Source organism: Bos mutus, chromosome 2, assembly GCF_027580195.1.
Source record: "Bos mutus isolate GX-2022 chromosome 2, NWIPB_WYAK_1.1, whole genome shotgun sequence".
Classification (NCBI taxonomy): Eukaryota; Metazoa; Chordata; class Mammalia; order Artiodactyla; family Bovidae; genus Bos; species Bos mutus.
In genome coordinates, this window is record NC_091618.1 from 120972739 (window position 1) to 121000156 (window position 27418).

At 36.3% G+C, this 27418-nt stretch overlaps 1 protein-coding gene across 1 annotated transcript in view; it reads right to left on the reverse strand.

The window, feature by feature from the left end:
- The window catches only part of CERKL (CERK like autophagy regulator), a 136572-nt gene that overhangs the window by 80126 nt on the left and 29028 nt on the right, over positions 1-27418 (reverse strand). The window contains exon 2 of the mRNA XM_005905943.2: positions 6882-7124. Coding sequence (XP_005906005.2) covers positions 6882-7124 — 243 coding nt within the window. The remainder of the gene's footprint in view (positions 1-6881; positions 7125-27418) is intronic.

Consider the following 27418-nt stretch of genomic DNA (forward strand, 5'->3'; position numbering starts at 1 on the left):
CTTCTCCTAAAGGAGCTACTGAGATGACTCAGGGGCAGAAATGGTTAACAGTCATTCATTCAAATCACCTTGATTCAGTTCCTTTATTTTTACTAGATGATTTCAACTCTGTTGTGTTTGCACTGGTTGATTTCAAAAGTCAATCTATTTGCTCATCAGCAAAATTGCTCTGTCCTCCGGGACAATGCCAAAGAATATGATCTCATGTATTTCACTAACTCCAAAAGTTATCAAAGTCAATGATACAAAAAGTAATATTTTCAAAGGATGATAGCCTAAGAAATATGTAGTTTATTCCTCTCTCTAATTAGCTTAGATTTTAATTCTGGATCAAACCAAAACATTACTCATTAAGCTGAACAAATATTTGGATAGTATTTCTGTGGGGTGTGTGTGTTTGGACAAGTTCCTTTTCCTTAATAAAATTGCTTTTACTAAACTGAGCTCTGTTGGGATGCCCCCTGCTTGCTTGCTGCTGGTTTTTATGGATGAGATACATTGCGGAAGTTGTCTCTCATATCACTCAGCCACCTTTCACAAGCCCCAGGGAAGAAGATTTCTTCAAGACCTTCAGTTCAAGGAAGAGCTTTGACTCTCCTGAACAAATGACCCATTCCTATTTTATAGACTATGCAAGTCCCATGAACACCTGCCCATGTAAGGGAAATTTAATTCAATTAAGTTTTCATTTTCATTTAACTTCTTTTTATCTCTTCTCAAATGAATTTAAAATAAAAATGCTGTAAAAGACCCACTGTTAAAGTGGAATGCTTTTAGTTAAATGTATATAAGTCTGAATTTGGCAATAAGGAGTTCATGATCTGAGCCACAGTCCACTCCCGGTCTGGTTTTTGCTGACTGTATACAGCCTCTCCATATTTGGCTGCAAAGAATATAATCAATCTGATTTCGGTGTTGACCATCTGGTGATGTCCATGTGTAGAGTCTTCTCTTGTGTTGTTGGAAGGGGGTGTTTGCTATGACCAGTGCATTCTCTTGGCAAAACTCTATTAGCCTTTGCCTTGCTTCATTCTGTATTCCAAGGCCAAATTTGCCTGTTACCCAAGGTGTTTCTTGACTTCCTACTTTTGCATTCCAGTCCCCTGTAATGAAAAGGACATCTTTGGGGGGTGTTAGTTCTAAAAGGTCTTGTAGGTCTTCATAGAACTGTTCAACTTCAGCTTCTTCAGCGTTACTGGTTGGGGCATAGACTTGGATTACCGTGATATTGAATGGGAGCTGACTGTGGCCCAAATCATGAACTCCTATTGCCAAATTCAGACTTAAATTGAAGAAAGTAGGGAAAACCACTAGACCATTCAGGTATGACCTAAATCAAATCCCTTATGATTATACAGTGGAAGAGAGAAATAGATGTAAGGGCCTAGATCTGATAGATAAGAGTGCCTGATGAACTACTGAATGAGGTTCGTGACATTGTACAGGAGACAGAGATCAAGACCATCCCCATGGAAAAGAAATGCAAAAAGGCAAAATGGCTGTCTGGGGAGGCCTTACAAATAGCTGTGAAAAGAAGAGAAGCGAAAAGCAAAGGAGCAAAGGAAAGATATAAGCATCTGAATGCAGAGTACCGAAGAATAGCAAGGAGAGATAAGAAAGCCTTCCTCAGCGATCAATGCAAAGAAATAGAGGAAAACAACACAATGGGAAAGACTAGACATCTCTTCAAGAAAATTAGAGATACCAAGGGAAAATTTCATGCAAGGATGGGTTCGATAAAGGACAGAAATGGTATGGACCTAACAGAAGCAGAAGATATTAAGAAGAGGTGGCAAGAATACACAGAATAACTATACAAAAAAGATGTTCACGGCCAAGATAATCACGATGGTGTGATCACCCACCTAGAGCCAGACATCCTGGTGAAGTCAAGTGGGCCTTACGAAGCATCACTTGGAACAACGCTAGTGCAGGTGATGGAATTCCAGTTGAGCTATTTAAAATCCTGAAAGATGATGCTGTGAAAGTGCTACACTCAATATGCCAGCAGATTTGGAAAACTCAGCAGTGGCCACAGGACTGAAAAAGGTCAGTTTTCATTCCAGTCCCAAAGAAAGGCAATGCCAAAGAATGCTCAAACTACCACACAATTGCACTCATCTCACAAGCTAGTAAAGTAATGCTCAAAATTCTCCAAGCCAGGCTTCAGCAATACGTGAACCATGAACTTCCAGATGTTCAAGCTGGTTTTAGAAAAGGCAGAGGAACCAGAGATCAAATTGCCAACATCCACTGGATCATGGAAAAAGCAAGAGAGTTCCAGAAAAACATCTATTTCTTCTATATTGACTATGCCAAAGCCTTTGACTGTGTGGATCACAATAAACTGTGGAAAATTCTTCAAGAGATGGGAATACCAGACCACCTGACCTGCCTCTTGAGAAACCTGTATGCAAGTCAGGAAGCAACAGTTAGAACTGGACATGGACAACAGACTGGTTCCAAATAGGAAAAGGAGCATGTCAAGGCTGTATATTGTCACCCTGCTTATTTAACTTATATGCAGAGTACATCATGAGGAACCCTGGGCTGGAAGAAACACAAGCTGGAATCAAGACTGACCGGAGAAATATCAATAACCTCAGATATGCAGAAGACACCACCCTTATGGCAGAAAGTGAAGAGGAACTAAAAAGCCTCTTGCTGAAAGTGAAAGTAGAGAGTGAAAAAGTTGGCCTAAAGCTCAACATTCAGAAAACGAAGATCATGGCATCCGGTCCCATCACATCATGGGAAATAGATGGGAAAACAGTGGAAACAGTGTCAGACTTTATTTTTGGGGGCTCCAAAATCACTGCAGATGGTGACTGCAGCCATGAAATTAAAAGACGCTTACTCCTTGGAAGGAAAGTTATGACCAACCTAGACAGCATATTCAAAAGCAGAGACATTACTTTGCCAACAAAGGTCCGTCTAGTCAAGGCTATGGTTTTTCCAGTGGTCATGTATGGATGCAAGAGTTGGACTATAAAGAAAGCTGAGAGCTGAAGAATTGATGCTTTTGAACTGTGGTATTGGATAAGACTCTTGAGAGTCCCTTGGACTGCAAGGAGATCCAACCAGTCCATTCTAAAGGAGATCAGTCCTGGGTGTTCTTGGAAGGACTGATGCTAAAGCTGAAAGTCCAATACTTTGGCTACTTCATGCGAAGAGTTGACTCACTGGAAAAGACCCTAATGCTCGGAGGGATTAGGGGCAGGAGGAGAAGGGGATGATAGAGGATGAGATGGCTGGATGGCATCACTGACTCGATGGATGTGAGTCTGAGTGAACTCCGGGAGTTTGTGATGGACAGGGAGGCCTGGTGTGCTGTGATTCATGGGGTCACAAAGAGTCAGACACGACTGAGTGACTGAACTGAATACACACACACACACACACACACACACACACACATATATATATATCTCCTCCCTCAGTCTCTCTCTATATAAATAGATATGTATATATATACATTATGTTTCTAGAGAGATGGACCAAACTTTGGCCTCTGTAGTTTCCTGTTTTCTTAATCAGGTTTCCTTACACTTGAACAGACCATTTAGTAACAGGTCTCATGGTTCTAATAGGTCACTTCAACCCATCTTCTATACGTACAACCATATCAGCTGGCTGCACTTGACCAACTTGGGTCCTCAGTCTTCTCGATCAATGATTTCTGGCCTGAAAACTTAACATCACCATGTGCCTGCTCTTTGTCTGGCACCCAGATCTATCCTGAAACATCTCCACCCCAAGCTGTGCATCAACAACAGCTGCCTCTACCCTAGTTAACCTGGGAAATAGGAAAAAATGGCCAAAAAAAGAAGAAAACAAGATTTATAAGTCTGTGAGAAAAAAATCCTAAAACTCAGTTTGACTAGATACTTTCAGAAATCTAATGTGCTTTATATATTCAGTTCAGTCGGTCAGTCATGTCTGACTCATTGTGACCCCATGGACTGCAACACGCCAGGCCTCCCTGTCCATCATCTACTCCCGGAGTTTACTCAAACTCATGTCCATTGAGTCAGTGATGCCATCCAACGAACTCATCCTCTGTTGTCCCCTTCTCCTCCTGCCCTCAATCTTTCCCAGCATCAGGGTCTTTTCTAATGAGTCAGTTCTTCGCATCAGGTGGCCAAAGTTTTGGAGTTTCAGTTTCAGCATCAGTCCTTCCAATTAATATTCATGACTGATTTCCTTCAGGATGGACTGGTTGGATCTCTTTGCAGTCCAAGGAACTCTCAAGAGACTTCTCCAATACCACAGTTCAAAAGCATCAATTATTTGGCACTTAGCTTTCTTTATAGTCCAACTTCATATGTATATTCATGTATACTTTATTTAATATATAAAGTATAAATATCGTTCAAAAATTTAAGATACACTGAATTCATAAGGAAACATTCTAGAAAATATTCTCTTTTCTCTGGATATTACCTTTAGGAAAAGCTACCCTGAAGTATAAACAATTTAAATTATCTTAAAAAAAATGTTATTCTTATTAGATGACCGCATATAAATCAATGAAGTTAGAACACTCCCTTACACCATATACAAAAATTTAATTCAGTTCAAAACAGCTTAAAGACTTAAATATAAGACACAACACCACAAAACTCCTAGAATAGCAGATAAGCAAAACATTCTGTGGCACAAATTGCACTGTTTTCTAAAGTCAGTCTCTCAAGGTAAAATAAATAAAAGCAAAAATAAACAATGAGACCTACTGAAACTTATGAGATTTTGCACACCAAAGGAAACCATAAACAAAACAAAAAGACAAACTACAGACTGGGAGAGAGTTGCAAAAATGTACAAACAGTCCATACAACTCAATTTCACAAAACAATACTTTCAAAAAATAGGCACGAGACCTGAACAGACTTTTCTCCAGAGAAGACATACAGATAGCCAACAGGCAAATGAAAAGATGCTCAATATCATTAATTACTTGAGCAATAGAAAACTACAATGAGGTATCACCTCACACAGGTCAGAATGGCCATCATCAAAAACTCTACAAATATATGCTGGAGAGGGTGTGTTGAAACAAGAACCCTCCTACACTGTTGGTGGGAATGTAAATTGGTGCAGCCATTATGAAGAACAATATAGAAGTTCATTAAAAAAACTAAACACAGAGTTACTGTCTAATCCAGCAATCCCACTCCTGGGCATACATCCAGAAAAAGGTACACGCACCCCAGTGTTCACGGAGGCACTGCATACAATAGCCAAGACACAGAAGCAACCTCAGGGCCCATCAACAGACGAAGGGATAAAGAAGACATGGGTTGTGCGGGGATGTGTGTGTGTGTGTGTGTGCATCCTAACTTCAGTCGTGTCCAACTCTTTGTGATGCTATGGACTGTAGCACACCAGGCTCCTCTGTCCATGGGATTCTCCAGGCAAGAATATTGGAGTGGGTTGCCATGCCCACCTCCAGGGGATCTTCCTAACCCAGGGATCAAATCTGAGTCTCTTAAGTTTCCTGCACTGACAGGCAGATTGTTTATTACTAGTGCTACCTGGGTGTATATACATACATATATATGTATGTATATATACACAGACACATATATGTAAATGTGTGTATATTTATATATGTATATGTTTGTAATGGAATACTATTCAGCCATTAAAAAAGAATGAAATAATGCCACTTGCAGCATCATGAATAGACCTAGAGATTGTCATACTAAGTGAAGAGAAAAACAAATACCATATGATATTACTTATTATATGGAATCTAAAAAGTGGACAAATGAACTTACTTAAAAAATAGAAACACAGGGTCCAAAGGGGAAGGGGGAGGGATAAATCAGGAGTATGGGATTAATAGATGCACACTAACATATATAAACTAAACAGTAATTTATTATATTTCACAGGGAACTATATTCAGGATCTTGTAATAACCAACAATGGAAAACAATAGGAAAATATATACACACACATACACACATATAAAACTAAATCACTTTGCTGTATACCTGAAACACAATATTGTAAATCAATTATATTTAAATTAATAAAAACTGTTACTCTTAAGTCATCCAGTATATATATTCTCTTGCTATCAATGTGTAGGTACAAGAAAAATAAATTCTAATATAAGCTCAAAAGAAACACTAATAGAAAAACAAATATCATTTTAAAAGCAGCTTCCAAGAGAACAATATTATTTAAGAACTGTTTTACTTCAGATTATCAAAGCTTCTTCATGGAAGCAGTCATTCAACGCTTACTTCCTAAGTCATTCTATAAGGTCAGTACTACCTTGATATTAAAGTCAGAAAGATACTAAAAGCAGAAAAATAAAAACTACACACAAATATCCCTAATGAATAGTAATGTTAAAATACTAGCAGGCCAAATTCAGTAAAATATGAAAAGAATTATATACTATGACTATTTGGGATTTATTGCTGGAATGCAAGGATGGTTCAACCTATTAAAAATCAGTGTAGAACACCACATTAACAGAATGAAAAGAAAAAGTTATATGATTGTTTCAATTAATGTAGAAAAAGCATGTGACCAAATTCAACACCTTTCATGCTAAGAACATTTAACAGACTAGAAATAGATAGTAGCCTGCACCAAGCTCCTCCATCCATGGGATTTTCCAGGCAAGAGTACTGGAGTGGGTTGCCATTGCCTTCTCCTGGGAATCTTCCTGACCCAGGGATCAAACCCAGGTCTCCCGCACTGTAGACAGACGCTTTACCATCTGAGCCACCAGGGAAGTCCAAAATAGAAACAAACAACCTCAATATAATTAAGGGTTATTGATAAATATGATACCATGTTTAGATTAATAACCTACATCAAGGAAACGAGACTCATTAAAAATTTCCATAAGGAGTACTTACCTGCCAAAATTTTCTTGAACTGTCTAAACCATATGTCACAGTGGTCTTCACTTAAATTAATAAGATCAAGTGTAGAATCCTTTAATTTATTTTTTTCCGTTTTCAAACATATGAAGAGAGTGATTCCTAATAAAGTACCACTTCCCTGCTGTTTAATTGAATAACGCCGTTTCAGTTTGACAGAGAATATGTCCTTGAGTTCAACAAATTCTTCTTTATGTAGAAAATCATACTTGGAATCACCTGAAAAGAAATTAAAATTTCAAGTCAAAACCATTGTGTTTATATTCTTATATGTATGAATAATAAATAGTGAAAAAACTCAAAAATATTTATCATCTGATTATGCTTTATGTCAAGTCCTATATGAGATGGGGAGGGAAAAAAAGAAAAATTAGGTCCATTATCCCATAGATAGAAAAAAATGGAAGAGAGTCCCTGCCACACATATTCAATGCATGAAGAATTCCAGGAACAAAAACAAAGCAACATTTCAGTAATAATAAATTAGTATCATGCAAGAGGCTTCCTGTTACTTACAGGGACAGAGTGAAGTAATGGAAAGAAAAGGATTCACTAACAGAAGTGAGTTTAAGACAGGCTGTTGAAGGCAAAATGAAAGGGAAAGAAAATGTACATTTTTGGTAGAGATGCATGTGCAAAAAGGAAATGGTGAGATTACTGTGAGTAGAAAACAATGAATTCCTGCCAATCTAAAAAGAAAGATCCACCTGAATCTCACTATGCTGTTGTTGTTGTTGTTTATAAACCTATATCTCATGACTTGATGGATGAAATAGAAGGAAATTAAAGAAGAATAACAATAATCTTTGTGGGAGATACCCGAAAAGGCATCTACTGCAACGAAGGTTCTGAATCAAAACAAAATTATAGTGAAGGAATTAACCTTTGATCTTTGTGGCTTTTGGCTTCCTTGAAGGTGGTTTATAAGAAAAAGAAATGATTCAGACCTTGTGTTTCTTTCCCTGAAGATTTTTAAGGATTAGCAGAAGGAAAAGTTTGAAATTCACGTTAGGAGTCAATGAAAAGTGAGATAAATACACTGAATTATTTTGTTTCATTGATTTAGTATCCAAAACAGTTTAACATGGCTATTACTATATATCATTCAGTTCAAGAAACTTCTGTTGAAAGCTTTGTGTTAAACACTATGCAGAATGCAAGAGAGAGAAGTTCTACTACCTGCTCCTGAGTGGCCATTATTTATTGGGATTAAAATAGATATTTAAAGTAGATATAATTGGGATATACATAAAAGAATTCTGGTGTCTCAGAGGGTCATATGAATTTTTATCAGAAAACCCAGGAAAAGAATTTGAACTGGACACTTTTACAGAGTTCAGTTCAGTCACTCAGTTGTGTCCGACTCTTTGCGACCCCATGAACTGCAGCACGCCAGGCCTCCCTGTCCATCACCAACTCCCGGAGTTCACTCAAACTCATGTCCATCAAGTCGGTGATGAGAAGGCAAACAATGAATTTCTGTGTGCAGCGGAAGAGTGAGAGTAGACAGAAGTTAGCAGCACATACAAGCACACGTGTCAGTGTGTGCTGTGCCCACTGTATTTTGGTATTTCTTTCATGAACCTTGGCTTCATCTTAAATATGGTCCTTTCCATCATTGTACAATGGTTGCCAGTGAATTTGAACTTGGTTCTTTATTCAAATCTAGTGGGAGAGGAAAAGGTGTGCATATATGAGAGATTCAACATGTTTTAATCCTGAACAAAGATTAAAACTTTTTGTTATTCATTGTCCTAATGCTTCACCTGGAACACTTACTCTCTTAATCAAGACCCTTCCCAGGGGATGTGGTGGGACCCCCTTCTCCTAAAGGCTGAGGACACCTGAACTGAAGTTGGGAAGGCTCCCAAAAAGGTGCAAAAGAGGAAGTCTGAGTCCAGATTTATCATGAGTCCATGACAAATCTTCATGCTACACTCGGGAGTTTGCTCATTGTGCATTGATCCCAAGGTGCTGTACATTTTTCACCGTAACACTGCAATTTAGTTTAGCAAAGATGATTATGTCATCAGGATAAAGATTAGAAAACACGAATGAGACATTGGAGGAGTGGAAACCAGTCTACGAGGCTTGAACTAAGGTAGAGGAAATAATAGAAATGTGCTTTCCTTTTTAATAATTGCACTGGAGAGAAAAATATTATGCTTAGAAGTTTTTTCCCCTAAAATTTAGATCTTATTGAATATTACATTTAACATAAAATTAGAATATTACATAAATGCAGATTTAGAATTTATTTATATATTTGTGCAGAATGGATAATTACTAGCTGCCTAACATTCCTCCTACAGGCAAGATATAAAATTCCATCTTTTGCTTCAGTTCAGTCACTCAATTGTGTCCCACTCTTTGTGACCCCCATGGACTGCAGCACGACAGGATTCCCTGTCCATCACCAATTCCTGGAGCTTGCTCAAACTCATGTGCATCGAGTCTGTGACGCCATCCAACCATCTCATCCTCTGTCGTCCCCTTCTCCTCCCGCCTTCAATCTTTCCCATCATCAGGGTCTTTTCCAATGAGTCAGTTCTTCACATCAGGTGGCCAAAGTATTGGAGCTTCAGCATTAGTCCTTCCAATGAATATTCAGGACTGATTTCCTTTAGGACTGACTGGTTGGATCTCCTTGCAGTCCAAATAGCTAAGAGTCTTCTCCAATACCACAGTTCAAGAGCATCAATTCTTTGGCACTCAGCTTTCTTTATGGTCCAATTCTTACATCCATACACGACTACTGGAAAAACCATAGCCTTGACTAGACAGACCTTTGTTGGCAAAGTAATATCTCTGCTTTTTAATATGCTGTCTATGTTGATCATAGCTTTTCTTCCAAGAAACAAGTGTCTTTTAATTTCATAGCTTCAGTCACCATCTGAAGTGATTTTGGAGCCCCAAAAAATAGTCTGTCACTGTTACCATTGTTTCCCCATCTATTTGCCTTGAAGTGATGGGACCAGATGCCATGATCTTTGTTTTGTGAATGTTGAGTTTTAAGCCAGCTTTTTCACTCTCCTCTTTCACTTTCACCAAAAGGCTCTTTCATTCCTCTTTGCTTTCTGCCATTAGGGTGGCATCAACTGCATATCTGAGGTTATTGATATTTCTCCCAGCAATCTTGATTCCAGCCTATGCTTCATCCAGCCTGGTATTTTGCATGATGTACTCTGATATAAGTTAAACAAGCAGGCTGACAATATACAGCCTTGACGTACTCCTTTTCCAATTTGGAACCTGTCTGTTGTTCCATGTTCAGTTCTAACCATTGCTTATTGACCTGCATACATGTTTCTCAGGAGGCAGGTAAGATGGTCTGGTATTCCAATTTTGGTATGTATATTGCCTAAACTTGCTTCCCTGGTGGCTCAGATGGTAAAGAATCTGCCTGCTATGCAGGAGACAAGGGTTCAATCCCTGGGTTCGAAAGATCCCCTGGAGAAGGGTATAGCAACCCACTCCAGTATTCTTGCCTGGGAAATCCCATAGACAGAGGAGCCTGGTCGGCTATAGTCCATGGGTTAGCAAAGAGTCTGATACAACTGAGCAAGTGAGAACAATCTTATAATATTCATTATAAGCTTGTGTCTCACATTAATTTTTATGTAATCAAACATACAACAAATAAGACCTCCAAAGGGGTCAGGTAGGAAGGGAGGCAAGGATCACTGAGGGGAAAAAAATGAAAAGGATGAAATATATTTTTTTCACAAGTCCTATATTATAGTCTGAATTCCTTGCCATGTGTACTTTACTTTGGCAGTAAACAATTCAATGACTATTCCTATTTAAAATCTCTTGTAATTGCAAATTTAAAGATACTGAAACAACAACCAAGATCCAACTCAGTAGAATTTATGGAAACAGGGCAAGAATACCTAATATTACTCTTACCATTCTCAACATTCTGGTCACTATCATACACAAGGAAAATTAAATAAAAACAACTGATGGTGGAAGGGCTAGAGGGAGAGATGGAACTGTGCTATTTATAGACAGTATCACAATATATTCAAAAAACCCCAGAGAATCTATTTGAAATCATTAGAACGAATAAGAATAGCCAATAAGGAAGCTGGTTACAAATATATCAATAGCTAGAAAGAAAGAATATTGGGGATAAAGAGACCCCATGCAAATTATTATCTAGGAACAAATTTATCAAAATGATCCTGGACTTGTTTGGGTAGAAAAGGCCGTACAAAATAAATTGAGAGACAAATGAAGGCATATCAAGTTCCAAGACTACATTATTTTTATGCTAGTATTCTCATTATTAATTACTTATAATGCAATTCCAGTCAAAATCTAAATGGTATTTTCTTTGATGTAAGGAGCAAGGAACCTTATCAAATGATTTGTAAATTTCCTTGGAATAAATAATGAAGAAAAATGTTTTAATAGTAATGAGGAGAAGTACACACCAGCCAGGTAATATAAAGTTATAATAATTAAAACATCTAGAAATAGATAAATGAATGGTCCAAAGAAATATTTGCATATATTTTAAAAGTCACAAATGTGATAATGGTAGTATCCAAAATCAGTGAGGAATATTTAGTAAAAGATGATTTAGAACTGGTTCATCTTTAAAAAAGAAAAGAAAAACTAGATCTCTGTTTCATGATATACACCAGTATTTCTAGATTACAAAGAACTTTATATAACCATAAACTAGTAAAGCCATAGTATGGCAATAAAGGCAGACAGAGACTGAGATGCATAACATAAAGGTTATTCAATGCCAATAAGGTCCTAAAGACCCATAAATAGAAGTCATAAACAAAATCCAACTGGGAAGAAATATTTGCAACATACGACAGTTAAATAATCTATTTAATCAAGAAAAGAAACACTTCAGTGGAAGAGTACATTAAAGACACAGGCAGGCATTTCACAAAAGAAGAAATGCAAATTGCCCAATGAACATATGAGAAAGTTCAATCTAATTAGTAATCAAAGAAATGCAAATTAAAACAACAAGATACCACTTTTTGCCTTTTAGATTGGCACAAGATCAAAAATAACGCTCATTGATGGTATGGGCAAAGGGAACCAGTCCCAGCGCCGGTGGGAATGCAAAAATGGTAACTGCTGGAGAACAAGTTGGGAATACTTATCAAAAGATTTCCAAATGTTAATTGCAGCAGTATTTATAATAGCAAAACTATTTGAAGCAGTATTCATGTTCTTCAATAGGAGAATTGCTTAATCATAATCTGCAACTCACAATGAGAAAATTAGATCTTTGTGTGTTGATGTGGAAAGACATCCATATTGAGGTATGAGTAAGTGGAATAAAAAGCAAATGACAATAATCTGAGAGGCTGATCTCACTTTCATTAAAAGGAGAAAATAATCCACACAGAAAACATACAACAAACAGTAGTTATCAATGAAAACAGAGATATAAAGGAGTATAAGATTAATTTTTACTTATAAACATTCCTTTCTGTAATCAGCTTTATATTTTATCAGTTTTTTAAAATGAGAAAAGGGAAAATGCTTTAAAATATGCATATTTTTGATCGAGCAATTTACTTCCAGGAATTTATCCTAAGGGAATAGATAATATGCACAATTTAGCTAGAAGAATGCTTACCCAAGCATTATTTGAGTGAAACTTGGAAATAACCTAAATGTGACCTAACAGACTATTGGTTTTAGAAAATGAAGCATATTCATATACTATAATGCTATTCAGCCATTAAAGTGTAGCAATCTGACTAGAAAAGTGTCTAAAACAGTGTACCATATTTCCATTACTGTTTTGTATATATTTATTGAATGCATAATGTATGTGGAATGTATTTCCATATGCACATATGTATGACGATGCATATGAAAACTTGGAAGGAGAGTGAGATTGTGAATTAGTTTGCGTATATGAATTTCTAATTTTCCTACAATGGAAATATTTCTGTAATCAACTGAAAAAGATGGTTTTCTTGCTCATCCTAAAATAGTTCCTGATCATATTATTCATTTTAATCTTTAAAATCCCGTTTTCTAAAATGTAAGGGAAGCTAATATTTAATTAGCATGTGCTATATGCCAGGCATTGCCCTCAGCACTTAACATCTATTATCTCATTTAATCCTTACACTACCCAAGGCAGACGCTTTTTCCTAAAAAGAAGGAATTCAGGCCACAGCATTTAAGTATCTTGTCCACGGTCATACGTCTGGTAGGAGCCAGATCCAAGATCTAAATCCAAGTACTTTGGTTCTTACCAACACTGCACAGAAGTAAGGACCTTCTTGAAGTAAACACACACCCATCTGACCTTCTGGATCTGTTTTTTATTCTGCTGCTGCTGCTGCTGCTGCTAAGTCACTTCAGTCGTGTCTGACTCTGTGCGACCCCATAGACAGCAGCCCACAACACTGGAGTGGGTTGCCATTTCCTTCTCCAGTGCATGAAAGTGAAAAGTGAAAGTGAAGTCGCTCAGTCGTGTCTGACTCTTAGCAACCCCATGGACTGCAGCCTACCAGGCTCCTCCATCCATGGGGTTTTCCAGGCAAGAGTACTGGAGTGGGGTGCCATTGCCTCTAACTAGATCCTAGGAAAACAGCAAAACCACTCGTGTGTCTTAACTGAGTAGTAGACTTGATCCTTAAACAACCCAGGGTTGTTTAAAGGTACATCCTCAAGTGTCATCAAAAATCCATATATAACTTATAGCCATCCCTCCATATTCATGGTTCCTCCCATCCGTGGTTCCACGTCCAAGAATGCAAACAAGCACCATTTACTACTGATAAAAATTTGCATATATGTGGACAAACGTGGTTCAAACATGTTGTTCAAGCATCAACTGTACTTCATTCAAAACTTCATGGTGAGCTTCAAGGAAATGGAAGGTTAGACTCTAGCAACCAGGAGCTGACAGAATTGAAAATTCTGAAAAGGCCTGTAACTCTCTGAATGGTATTTCCTGCTTTCCCTGCTCAGACTTCTAACCTTTTCCCACATTTGCCTACAGATTCACATTTGAGGTTTTCACATGCCTGCTCTCTTCGCCAGTGTGACAAGAGGAAGCTAAGAGGAAGCACTACAGAAACATTTTGTTTTCATTTGAAATGAAAATAAAGATAATTGATTTGTGAATAAAATAGTTTTTGCTTGCTTTTCAAATTTCTAACAATAGACAAATGTTCTTCAGCACTCTATTTTCCTCAGCAGCTATAGGAATCTCTCAGGTGCCAATTTCTTATGTAGAAATTCTGGTCTATTATTCATTTCTTCAACGTCAGTCATTTACACAACATGAGTAAATCAGCCCAGTTCTCTCTAATCACAGGAAACACCTGATTTTAAACAAAATTGTTTCCTAACATATGCGAAGATGTGTATATAACTAGTTTTATGGAAAATTGTTTTCTTCTGAATATAGTCTTTAGGAATAAAACTCATTAGAATTGTGTGAACTTGAATTTAAAATGGTTTTATTTAATGGCTTGCTGCTGCTGTTAAGTCACGTCAGTTGTGTCTGACTCTGTGCGACCCCATAGACGCTCCCTCATCCCTGGGATTCTCCAGGCAAGAACACGGGAGTGGCTCGGAACTAAACATTGTTTATGCATTATCAGATTAGATGGTGCTTGTCTGTGTCTTTGTTTTGTTTTTGAAGTTCTTAAGATATAAGCAGTGGACCAGCTGGCTCTGTCGGGTAGCAGGACCCTGGCTTCCAAGACTTGAAAGAGAGCTAAGGCCAAAGGGGCCTCAGGTTTCTAGGTGGAGAGCCCTCAGGCTAACCCCCAGTGAGCTGAAGGTTCTAGAGATGTCGAGAGGATAAGCTGAAAATCTAAGAAGGTCATTGTCTCCCCTCTATCCCCACACCAAAACACTTAACTCTTTGAAACACAGTTAGAAAATACAAATATTGATGAGAAATATGATTAAAGAGAAAAAAAGAAACCATATTCAGAGTGAAGACTATTATTTTGGGGTCTATTAAAATCAACCACTTACCTATACCTCTTTATAAATAAAAGCTTAAGAAAGACTCAGACTCTTATTCTCTATGTGAATCAGAAAAATACTGCTTTTGGTTTATAAACTATTTTATTTATAAATGCTGAAACATATTTAGGTCTTTTATCTCTGCCTAATCGTTCATCTGTAAGATAGCCACTTCCAGCACCACACAGCAACCTCTGTTAACAGGATAACCAGTTTCTGCCACGAATAAAAGCAAATGCTTTCATAATTGTATGCAAAAGCCACATTTCCATGCACAACCTAAGTATGTAAAAGAGGAGCTAAAAATTTTTTTAAACATACTTGGGGGGATATAATTTAAATGTAACTTTACTTTAATGCTAAAACTTACCTTTATTGGTAAAAAATATGAAGTTAAACTTTATAAATTGATATTTGATAACATTAGAAAAACATGAAAATCATCTACAGACTTTTTTTCCAGTTTAGGAGCATTAAAACCTTACAGATGATATGCAATTTTTCTTTGTGGCATGTGGTTTATTATTTGAAATCTATTGGTTCATTAGGATCATATTGGTGATAGCTAGTTGTTTCAGAACATTAACTGTCCTCTCACATTACTTACAGAGATGCTGGGGACCATCTGTTCCAGCATGGGATTTAAGTATATGTCTATTGGATATCATGCTATTTATTTAATTCAGCACCCACTTCCTATTGTTGTATTTTCTTGAGGGGAAAAGTCAATTTAATTACAGGGAATAAAGATAACCTCTCCTGGCAGGTTACCCTGTCAGCATGAGAGCAAAGCAGGACCTGCTTAAAGTAGGTTAGGGTGGCTAACAAGAACAGTAAAACCAACAACACTTAAGAATATTTAGCAAAGGTTTAACAGAAATAGAACAGTGAATGGCACTTTTAAAAATATTACTGTAAGCCCAGGGCTTGTCTAAATCAATCTTGGCACATCTGTCTGATGCAGACCGTAAACAGGATTAGAGCTGGATTTATCTGCTTGGCGCTAATTGTGCTCACAGTTCCTGCACATGTCCACTCTTTAAAATACTGCCCGAAAAACAAGCCTGCCTGATAGACAGCTCCCACAACAGAGTGCAGACACACACTTATGGTATATTAGATGGTTAAGCAATGTGATGTCTAACAATTTTTTTTTTTTTTTGGCTCTTCAGAATTACTTATCTAATCCCCTAATTAAAAATACAAAATTCTGTTTGAATACACCACATACTGAGATAAATCTGTGAAGCAAGGGACCAATAAATTTGAATACACTTTAATTGTAAGAAGAAAACACAATTTAATTGTTAATAATCAGGTTAAACCAGGGTTTAAATAAATAGGGCTGCTCCAGTAATTTACTGAAAACCATCACAGTGCATTACAATCCTCAAGAATTCTGACTTAACATTTGTTAGCATAAAAGCTTAAGTTCCTAAATATAAACACTTATCAAGAATGACAAGAAATAGAATTATCTTGTAAAAGAATACCAAAAAGTCACATTTTTGTCATACCAAATAAAAAAATTAATGCTCAATTTCCATCTGCAATTTTTTCCCCACTTATTTCTAGTTATTTCTATCACGTATAAATAGCTTAGGGACTTCTCTTAAGAACTTAAGTGCCCAAAGATACATAAGTACTTTTGCATAAAGTCCAAAATGAACTGATTAGTCAAATAATTTAAATATTATTCTTTGTTTTGATTATTTGAAATATAGACAATAAATATATAATTCTTTATTCAGAACATTGAATGTCTATGCTACAAAGTGACAATAACAATTTTAAATTACATAGTCTATGTTTAATCACAAATACCACATAAATTCAGTATATTTAAAAATAGTATAATTGAAAATTTAGTATAGTATAATTGAATATATAATATATATATAATATAATATAACATAATATATATTATATAGTATAATATATTATACTACAGTATAATAGTATAATTGAAACTTTCTATTGACAAATTTCTATTCTAAGCTCTATTCTTGGAACTCATGTTCCAAATAGCAAACTCTTAGAAATCAATTTTTTCCCTAAATCTATACCATTAATAAAATGTTCATACTTATAACACTGTTTTATACAAATAATGGCAAAATTGGCAAATTAGGGCAACCATTTAAATATCCTCAGCATGTCTTCTCAGAAGGTGTAGAGGATCAAAATGATTTTTATAATAATACTAAAGATGTTATTTGCCTTTTTCACTGTGCTGACATTTGAAAAGGAAATAGTGGTTAAAACATCTGGTGTCACCATGAATCAAGGAAGTGACACTAAATTTCACTAATAATTGTTGCATTCTTCATCACTTCAAACTCACAGTTTAAAAAAATATATATCACTTAACTGTCCTTGATGAAGCAGTAACACTCTAATTTTTAAAAATCTCTACCCTTTAGTAATTTCTTTTTTATATGTATTATGTGTGATATGGGAACTGTACAAAAAAGCATTTCAGCTACAAATGAAAGTTCTCTTCAGGAAAAGAACTCATACCATTCACGCTGTGACTAGCTCAATTTTGTTCAGAAAATCATTTTTGCTTGAAAGATGGGACTAAAAAACTATTATATGCAAGTATGAGTATTTGGTAAATGTTTTCTGGGAATTAAGCAAAGTGAGCCAGTCACTCAAGCAAAACAACTAAGAATGCTGTCAATGACAAAATTCTAACTTTCAAGCAAAAATCAGAATTTTGTAAAACCTGTATCTGCCATGGTGAGCTTGACAGCTTCCCAGTATTTAAAGAATCTTATGCTGATATTGGCAGTGATGTTAATATATCTGATAGTTTAAAAATTTATATAATTAAATGTGTCAACATTTGGAAGCTCTATATAACTCAGTAGACCACTTTTTCCAAATACTCAATGCAGGATATTATAAAATTATGCATAACTAAAGACTCAAAGTGCAAGACAGACCAACAAATTTTCAAATAGCAAACTACAGAAGGTTAACTGATATGTTTACAGATTCTGCTATGTAACTAACATTTAAGAAATTAGCACTTACCAAGTTTTACTGTAGTATCAAAGAATATCCACAATTACCTGAAAACATTATTTAAAATACTTTCCTGTTCTAAACAAATATCTGTGTGAAATTGGATTTTTCTTATATACTTTAACAAAAACAAATACATTCACAACAAACTGAAGGCAGAAGCAATCTTGAAAACTCAGCTATCTTTTATTAAATCTTTCTATTAAGGAACACTGTGTCTTCTAAAAAAAGATTTGCAAACTGTAGTCAAGAAGATGACACTGACTTTTTAATTGTTTTGGAAAATAGTTATTTTTAGTCCAAACATTATTTATGTTAAAATGCAATGGACTTATTACTGTTATTTTAATGAATATTTTAAATGTTTAATTTCTAACATGGTAAATATCAGGGGTATTATATATACACAAAGGTTCTTTGTGGTTTTCAACAATTTAAGAGTGTAAAGGGCTTCCAAGACTAAAAACACTCAAGAAACTCTGGACCTATCTATACTATTATGAAGACAGGCCTAAGCTTAAGAAAATGCAGCCTTAAAATGTCATGATTTATGCATTTTTATCTTTCATCATTTTGTATCAGTTTAAGATTTTACCACTAATTTTTTTAGACTGTGCAACAAGTCCCTACTACATATGAAACCTAGTGAACTAAAAGAACAATTCAAAATTTCATATTCTATAGCATAAGTTTATCATGCAATTGTCTGGGTTTTGTCATCTTCACTTCAGTAAGAGCACTCATGTGCATCTCTTGGAATTGTGTATTACCTGATTGTATTATCTAGTTATACATTTGTCCCTGTCATTTTACACATCTACGTACATGTCTACTCCTTAGGGAAAACATTCATAAATGGGCAGTCTCTGAGAATGGTATTTAGGTCAGTGCAAAAGTAACTGTGGTTTTGCACTGTTGAACTTTGCCATTTGATATCGGAATACATTCTTAAACAAATGTGGTTACGTACACATCATTTTAAGGTGCATTCCTCGATTTATGTCTTTTGCTAATGAACTGATGTTACACAAGAAGCAAATTTATGTGATTTTCTTATTTGAGTTCAAAATGGGTCATAAAGCAGCAGAGACAACTAGCAGTGTCAATAACGCACCTGGCCCAGGAACTGCTAATGAATGTGTACTGCAGCAGGGTTCAACAAGTTTTGCAAAGGAGACGAGAGCCTTGATGAGGAGCGTAGTGGCCGGCCATCAGAAGTTGACAACGACTAACTGAGAGATCCTCTTACAACTGCAAGAGAAGTTGCCCAAGAACTCAACCTCGACCATTCTATGGCTGTTTGGCACTGGAAGCAAACTGGAAAGGTGAAAAAGCTTGATAAGTGGGTGCCTCATGAGCTGACTGAAAATCAAAAATATCATCATTTTGAAGTGCCATCTTTTCTTATTCTACACAAGAGCAATGAAACATTTCTCCATCAGATTTTGGCATGTGACAAGAAGTGGATTTTACACAACAACCAGTGACAACCAGCCCAGTGGTTGCACAGAGAAGAAGTTCCCAAGCACTTCCTAAAGCCAAACTTTCACCAAAAAAATGTCACGGTCACTGTTTGATGGTCTGAGGCCAAATTCATCCACCACAGCTTTCTGAATCCCAGCTAAACCATTATATCTGAGAAGTATGCTCAGCAAATGGATGAGATGCACCAAAAACTGCAATACCTGCAGCCAGCACTGGTCAACAGAAAGGGTCCAGTTCTCTGTGACAACTCCTGACCTCACGCCACACAACCAACGCTTCACAAGCTGAATAAATGGGCTACGAAGTTTTGCCTCATCTACCATATTCACCTGACCTCTTGCCAACCGACTATCACTTCTTCAAGCATCTTGACAACTTTTTGCAGTAAAAATGCTTTAATAACCAGGACAACACAGAAAATGCTTTCCAAGAGTTCATCAAATCCCAAAACATGAATTTTTTTGCTACAGGAGTAAAGTTATTTCTCACTGGCAAAAATGTGCTGATTGTAGTGATTCATATTTTGATTAATAAAGATGTGTTTGAGCCCAGTTATAGTGACTTAAAATTCAGGGTCTGAAACTGCAATTACTTTTGCACCAACATAAATACTATTCTAGAGACCAACAGAAAATATAAGCTTAATTCACCTTATGGCTAACAAACACATGAAAAGATGCTCAACATCACTCATTATCAGAGAAATGCAAATCAAAACCACAATGAGGTACCATCTCATGCCAGTCAGTATGGTTGCTATCAAAAAGTCTACAAACAATAAACGCTGGAAAGGGTGTGGAGAAAAGGGAACCCTCTTACACTGGTGGTGGGAATGCAAACTGGTACAACCACTATGGAGAACAGTGTGGAGATTCCTTAAAAAACTGGAAATAGAACTGCCATATGACCCAGCAATCGCACTGCTGGGCATACACACCGAGGAAACCAGAACTGAAAGAGACACGTGTACCCCAATGTTCATCACAGCACTGTTTATCATAGCCAGGACATGGAAGCAACCTAGATGTCCATCAGCAGATGAATGGAAAAGAAAGCTGTGGTATATATATACAATGGAATATTACTCGGCCATTAAAAAGAATACATTTGAATCAGTTCTAATGAGGTGGATGAAACTGGAGCCTATTATACAGAGTGAAGTAAGTCAGAACAAAAAATACCAATACAGTATACTAATGCATATACATGGAATTTAGAAAGATGGTAACAATGACCCTATATGCGAGACAGCAAAAGAGACACAGATGTATAGAACAGTCTATTTGACTCTGTGAGAGAAGGTAAGGGGGGGATGATCTGAGAGACTAGCATTGAAACATTCATTATCATATATGAAACAGATTGCCAGTCCAGGTTCGATGCATGAGACAAGGTGCTCAGGGCCGGTGCACTGGGATGACCTTGAGGGATGGATGGGATGGGGAGGGAGGTGGGAGGGGTTTCAGGATGGGAAACACATGTACACCCATGGCTGATTCATGTCAATGTATGGCAAAACTCACTATAATATTGTAAAGTAATTAGCCTCCAATTAAAATAAATACATTTTTAAAAAATAAAAAATTAATTCATCTTAATCTTATAATCTAGTCTTTTTTGGCATTACCAGTTCAGTTATGTATATCAATTCATATAGGATTATAGTTCATATATATGCTACTAAATGATCCTTGTGCAGATTCCCATGAACCCCAGAAGTATGGTGATCAGTCTTCCTTTTTCTAGTTCTCAGTAATTCATTTCAACAATATCTTCACTGCCCTCCTCATCTCTCATCTCTGAGTCCAACCCCAGCTCAATGCTTCAAACAAGGCTAGGTGTCCTATAAAAGTTTGCTACTGACTGTATTTACAATTACATCAATCAGTTAATATCTTAATGATGGTGTATGCATTTCAACCTCTGAACCTTTGCTCCTTCATTTCCCAACAAATGGAAGGCCTTCTTGACTCTAGTCTTTTCAAACATTAACCATCTGTCAGAGCTCATGGAGCCCCTCCTCCAAGAAACATTCCTCATTTTCCAGTGCCTCTGAATTCCTACTGCCCAGTACTACTCAGCTGAAGTCTAGTCACATATCAGAGGTTCCTAACTTCACAGAGGTGAAGGCACAAAGGTCCTTCAAAGCTTTTTGAGAATTTAAGTTACATATATTGTTTCCCACATAAGTTAAATGGTGGTTTAAAAAAATAGCAACAGGGGAGGGATTAGAGAAAGATCAGACTATAATAGTTTAGAATAAATTCAAAAGTTTGTTTCATTAACATGATTGAACACTAACATTCCAGGCACTTCTGTGTTAAAATGCTAATATTAATAGAGCAATCTCCATGGACAACTGTTTCTAAGAGAAACAAAGGTTAAGGAGTTCTTCATCTTTCTTGGCCTGGAACGTACTGGACTGTAGAAACAGGACTAAGCCACAATGATGGCTTCTATTGTCAGCATCTAAGGACAACGCCTGTGTATAGGTTTCCTGCCTGGTAAAATGCCCTTATATTTCACAGTCCAAGCTGACTCACTGATACTCTTTTCTTCTGAGGCCCTCAAAGACAGTCAGAATGCGTTGGTTTTCACCTCCACCATTAGCAGCAATCAATGCCCTACCTATGCAGGTCCCACCCCCCATAGTAGTCATGGTGAAGTTCCCCTCAACCCTCCAAATAATCTAAAGGGTTTGACTACTGAGAGACGCTAAAAGGCTCACTTTAATACCACTCCCATTCAGTTTTACCTTTAAGACTGTCATTATTTGATCCTAAGAAGCCAAAAAAGTATTCAGAATAACCAATCTAAATCCAGGCTATCTGAAATTAGCACATGCAGATTTGTATTGCTGGAAGGAAGTAGAACCACTGCATGAGAGACTGAGGTAATAATTTTCACTTGATAATGATTGATCTTAGTACCAGGAAAGGAAAGTTCATCTGAGGAGCCAAAACAGCTGGGAACAGAACGCCACCATCCTGATCATCCAAAATGAACTGGAAGAAATTCACCTAACCAGCCTCAGGACACTTGAACTTATCATTAGTCTACCTTCTGGATGATAGAAATGGCACACCTGTGGTCAAGGAACCACTGTGTGTGTGAAGGAAACAAGGGGAGAAAATAAAAAGAAATTGCCAGAAGCTACTTGTATTGAACAGACAAAAGTAAACTTAAATACAAGTATATTCACAATAGACAAAATATGGAAACAATCTAAGTGTCCATTGATGGATAAATGGATACAGAAAATGTTTCTCATACAGACACAGACAGTGGGATATTATTCAGCCGTTAAAAAGGAAACCTTGCCTTTGGGATAGCTTGGACGGATCTTGAGGGCATTATGCTAAGTGAAATGTCAAAGAAAGACAAATACTGTATGATCTCACTTGTATGTGGAATCTTTAAAAATCTTTAAAAAAAAAAAAAAAAAACCCACAGGCTCAGAGAATGGACTGGTGGTTACCAGAGGCAAGGCAAAAGGGGTAGGCAGAATGGGTGAGGAAGGTCAAAAGGTAAAAATGTCCAGTTTTAAGTCTTGGGGATGGTGATACAGTCACTCAGCATGGTGACTATAATTAATAATATTCTATTGCATATTTGAAAGGTGGATCTTAAAAGTTCTCATCACAAAAATTAAAATTTTGTAACTATATTTGGTTATGGACGTTAATTAAACATTGTGGTGATCATATCAAATATATATTGAATTGTGTTAAACATCTAAATCTAATATATGTTACATGTTAATTACATCTCAAAAAATACACGTTGAGATATTCTAAAAATATTTGCAGGTCTAGACTTAGTGGAGACAAAGGAAAAGTGAAATATTTTAATGTAGCTGATCAGTTTTATTAAAAATCCAACTTAATAACTTGCAAGACAAAGTTCATGTTTATTTTTAATATGCTAGGCACATGGGTGATGTGGGGCTTTATTTCATTTCCACCATTAAAAGCATATACTTGACAAACATTGTTAGGTTTCTGCTTTATTTTTGGCATTCAAAAGCTCTATATGAGTAAATTCAGTGGGAATTGATTCACAAAAGAAATATTAAAATGAAGTTACCAATATAACGTAGTCAAATATCCTTTTACATTTATTTTCAGTTGGACTTAGGCAAAATGTAAAAATAAAAAACAAAACTACGTTTTAATAAACACACATACAAAAACAATAAATTATGCTAGATAGTTGATACCATACAGGCTCCTACACACACTAAATATGATCTTCTACGACCTATTTGAAATGAAATTTTAAAAGCTATTTTGGAGTAGAAGTTAGAAGTTACTTTTTTTCTGAAAAAGCCTGATATTGATTCAAAGAATCTGATACGAAAATAAGCTCAATGTTTGACCTTAATGTTCTATATATACACTCTACATATATGGTATTTATTCAGCTATGCTCTCAATTAAAGAAATTTAAAATAACAGTTTCTTCTCCATGCCTTTCATCATAATAATTCTTATTATGCACTACATGATTTTGACAAAAGGTACCACAAGTAGTACTATGATAAAAGGTCAAAGGTAAAGGAAAAAATGTATGACTTGATAATGTGAAACTTTTAGAGAAAACAACATTTTTGATCAAGTATGTATTTAGTTACACCATATAACATGTAATTGAAGCAAAATAGCCTGTAGGATTAAAGCAAGCCATCTTCTCCACTGCACTATAATACTACAGTCAGTAATTTTTTTAGAAAGATAAATTTGATATCAATACGATGTGACACAACTGCATCAAACCTTAATTTCACTCACAGTAAGAAGTCACAGGATTAAATAACACTGTGCAGTCTTTTAGAAAAGTTTATTGCTTCCAGATGGATTCAAGTTTCCTTTCAGCCCTGATTACATCCAATATGCACAGGGTGCCAACATTATAAAGGACAGAGTCAAAAATATCATTTATATAGATAGCAAGGGGCAGGGTGGAGGAACTCTGGCTTGTAAATAGACTGTGCTGATCAGGTTTTGACTATTTTTAAGAAATTATAAGAAACATTTGATAAAAAAACAAATACCATACTATGTAAACATCTTGAATGATGCCTGTTCCACAGAAAAACACAGATCCACAGCGCAGTATACATAAGACGACTCTTGCTTCAAGCTGCATGCTCTCTGCCCCATGTCGGGCTGTGCCATGTGTCACACTGCATGAGGCTTGCCACCAAGATGTCCACCTGTGCCTCTGTGGCAGAAGAGGCATCTATGTTTATTTCGTTTAATAGCACTGTTGAATATCAGCCATGGTGATCAGATATAAAGGCCTTCAAAAACACCGACTACTTAAGGCATGTTTGCTAAGTTTAAGGATGCAAATAAGTCACTACTTCTATTTAAAATAGCATTTTCTTAAGCAACCGAAGTATGACTACCATAAAAAATAAAATCCTTTTCATAAAACCCAAACAAAAAAGCTCTCCCTGTAATGTGGATTAAAAAATAAAACCACATCTGCTCTATCTAGTCTATGAGAGAAAAGCAATAAAAATTCATGACTGAAGAAGGATTTCAGTCTGGAGGTTGGGAGCCAACTTTTTAAAATACAGTACAATTCTAATAACACTTCCATTTTCTTATATTCAATTTTCCAAATGTTCTGCAAGTGTTATACAAATTACAAATTTGACTGGATATAAATGTTAAGCAATTTATTATGTATCCTTCAAAACAGATTAGCAATTTAAATACAATTATGGTCTCAAAGCTTGAAAGAAGAGAAAAATGATTAATTTCTGAAAGGACATAAACTCTTCTTGTCGGAGAAACACTAGGAAAAGTGGTACTACAATAATTCCTACTAACACCTAACGTTCTTCTGTGGATACTCAACCAAAACTAAGACAAACACCATTACAGCACTTGACTACTCACATTCTCTTTAGAGAGAAGTGATTTCATTCATATACAGGTTATAAATGAGTGTTAGAGTTTCAAGTGATTTTAATGGAAGTTTTGGACTTTTCAATTAATTTCATACATGATACTTTAAATATATTATCAGTGTCAAAATTTTTTATTGTATTTACATTTAATTAGTGGCAATATCCTTGATCAACTGCATGAAAACGCTCTAAGACACAGGGCGATGATCAAAAGAAGATGAAGTTATACTAAAAACTGACAAAGTTATATGACAAGTCAATAACAGGTCAATGAAACAGAGTCCAACTGATTAGGCTGCCAGGCACTAAAGTAGATAATGGGTTTTGTGTCAGCAGATGACTCAGTCATTAAGTATTTCTGATATTTCAAATACTAATCTGTGTTTAACTATCACTAATCAAACAGTGCTTTGTTTTTGATAATGGTCATCTATTCTTAAACTAGTCACACTGTCTCCTAAACAATACTTATTTGAGTGAAAAATGATTTGAGATTCATTTCTTCTTTCAACAATTTTTAACTGGACACTTTCCACATGCCAAACTTGCTTTAAAAGAGAAAAGCCTATTAGATAGAGATCTCCCCTGACTACCCAATGATCATTGAATAAAGATTGAAAAAAAACCAAAAAACAAAAATAAGGGAGCAAGCCATGTATTGTTACTGATCCAAAATCTCTCATCTGCAATTCTAAAATCCCCAAAGCTCTGAAGATTATTTTTTCGTAAATCATTTGGCAACAAAACCTGAACTGACCTCATTTTGTCCCAAAATTGGACCTGAACTGACAGTGAGATTTTAAGTCTTTATTTATACCACTTGGCATAGATATTCTTAATGTTTCACTCAAAAAATATCAATGTTTGAATATTCAATGCTACCTGAGGCTGGTTGTGAGTGTTACATACATATAAACATACGCGCTTCTTAGCTTTCCAAAATCGGTTAATAGCTGAATTTTCACATAACTGCTTCCCAGGGTTGCTGAGCAAGAGAAAAAAGTATAAAGACCCAGTGGCAAGAGCATACTTGGTATATTCCAGAAACAGCAAATGTGGCTGGAGTTAGTAAGAAAACGGGGAGGGTAAAACACAAGAATATAAAGGCTGGAAGCAGGCAGACCATGCAGGCATATGTAGGCTACAGAAAGAACTCTGGATTTTAGCCTGAAAAAGATGTGATGTCATTGGAAGTTTTTGAGCAGAAGAAAGAAGTCATCTGATATATACTTTAAAAGTAAAATTCTACCTGATACATACAGAATAGACTGACAGAGGACATGGTGAGAGAGAGACTTGTTTAAGGAAGAGAGATTGTTTAAGGAAGCTTAAAAAATACTCCAGGTGAGAAATGACAGCATCTCATACTGAGATGGTGGCAGCAATCCTGTTCAGTTTCAGATACATTTCAAAGAAAGAGGCAACAGGATGTGCTAATGGATAGGATATAGAGTGAGACTGGGCTCTAGCATATTCCAAAGCATTTGGCATGGACAATTAGAAGGAGGAAATCTTCATGTACTGAGATGCGAAGATCTATAGGAGGTACCTGGTTGGAGGCTGCAGGAAAGCATGTGGAGGTTATTTTAGAACAAGATAAGTTTGAGAAATCTATTAGACCTCTAAGTTGAAATTTAAGTAGGCAGTTAGGTTCATAAATCAGGAATTCTGAGGAGAGGTTTAAGCTAGAGATATACATTTGAAGGTCAAGGGGATTTAGATAATATCTGAAACCAGAAACTAGAGGAGGCTGAACCAGAGAGAATGAAAACGGGCAATGAGGTCAGAAGATAGTGATGGAAAAATGAGAAGAGCCAAGAGAAGTGTCTGAGAAGGAGCAGGCCAGTGGGGTAGAAGGAGAACCCAAAGAGTGACCTCGCAGGAGATAAAGTTGTATCAAGGAGCACTGCATGACCAGTGGTCAAACTCTGTTCATAGGTGAAGTCAGATGAGGGCCAAGTGAGCTGTGGAGTGCTGAGAGTCAAAAGCCTGATCACAGAAGATTCAAGATCATAGAAGATTCAAGAAAGAATGCGAAACAAGGTAAGACTGAATGTATAACAAGTCTAACTAAACTAAAATGTTGGTGGTGGGGCGC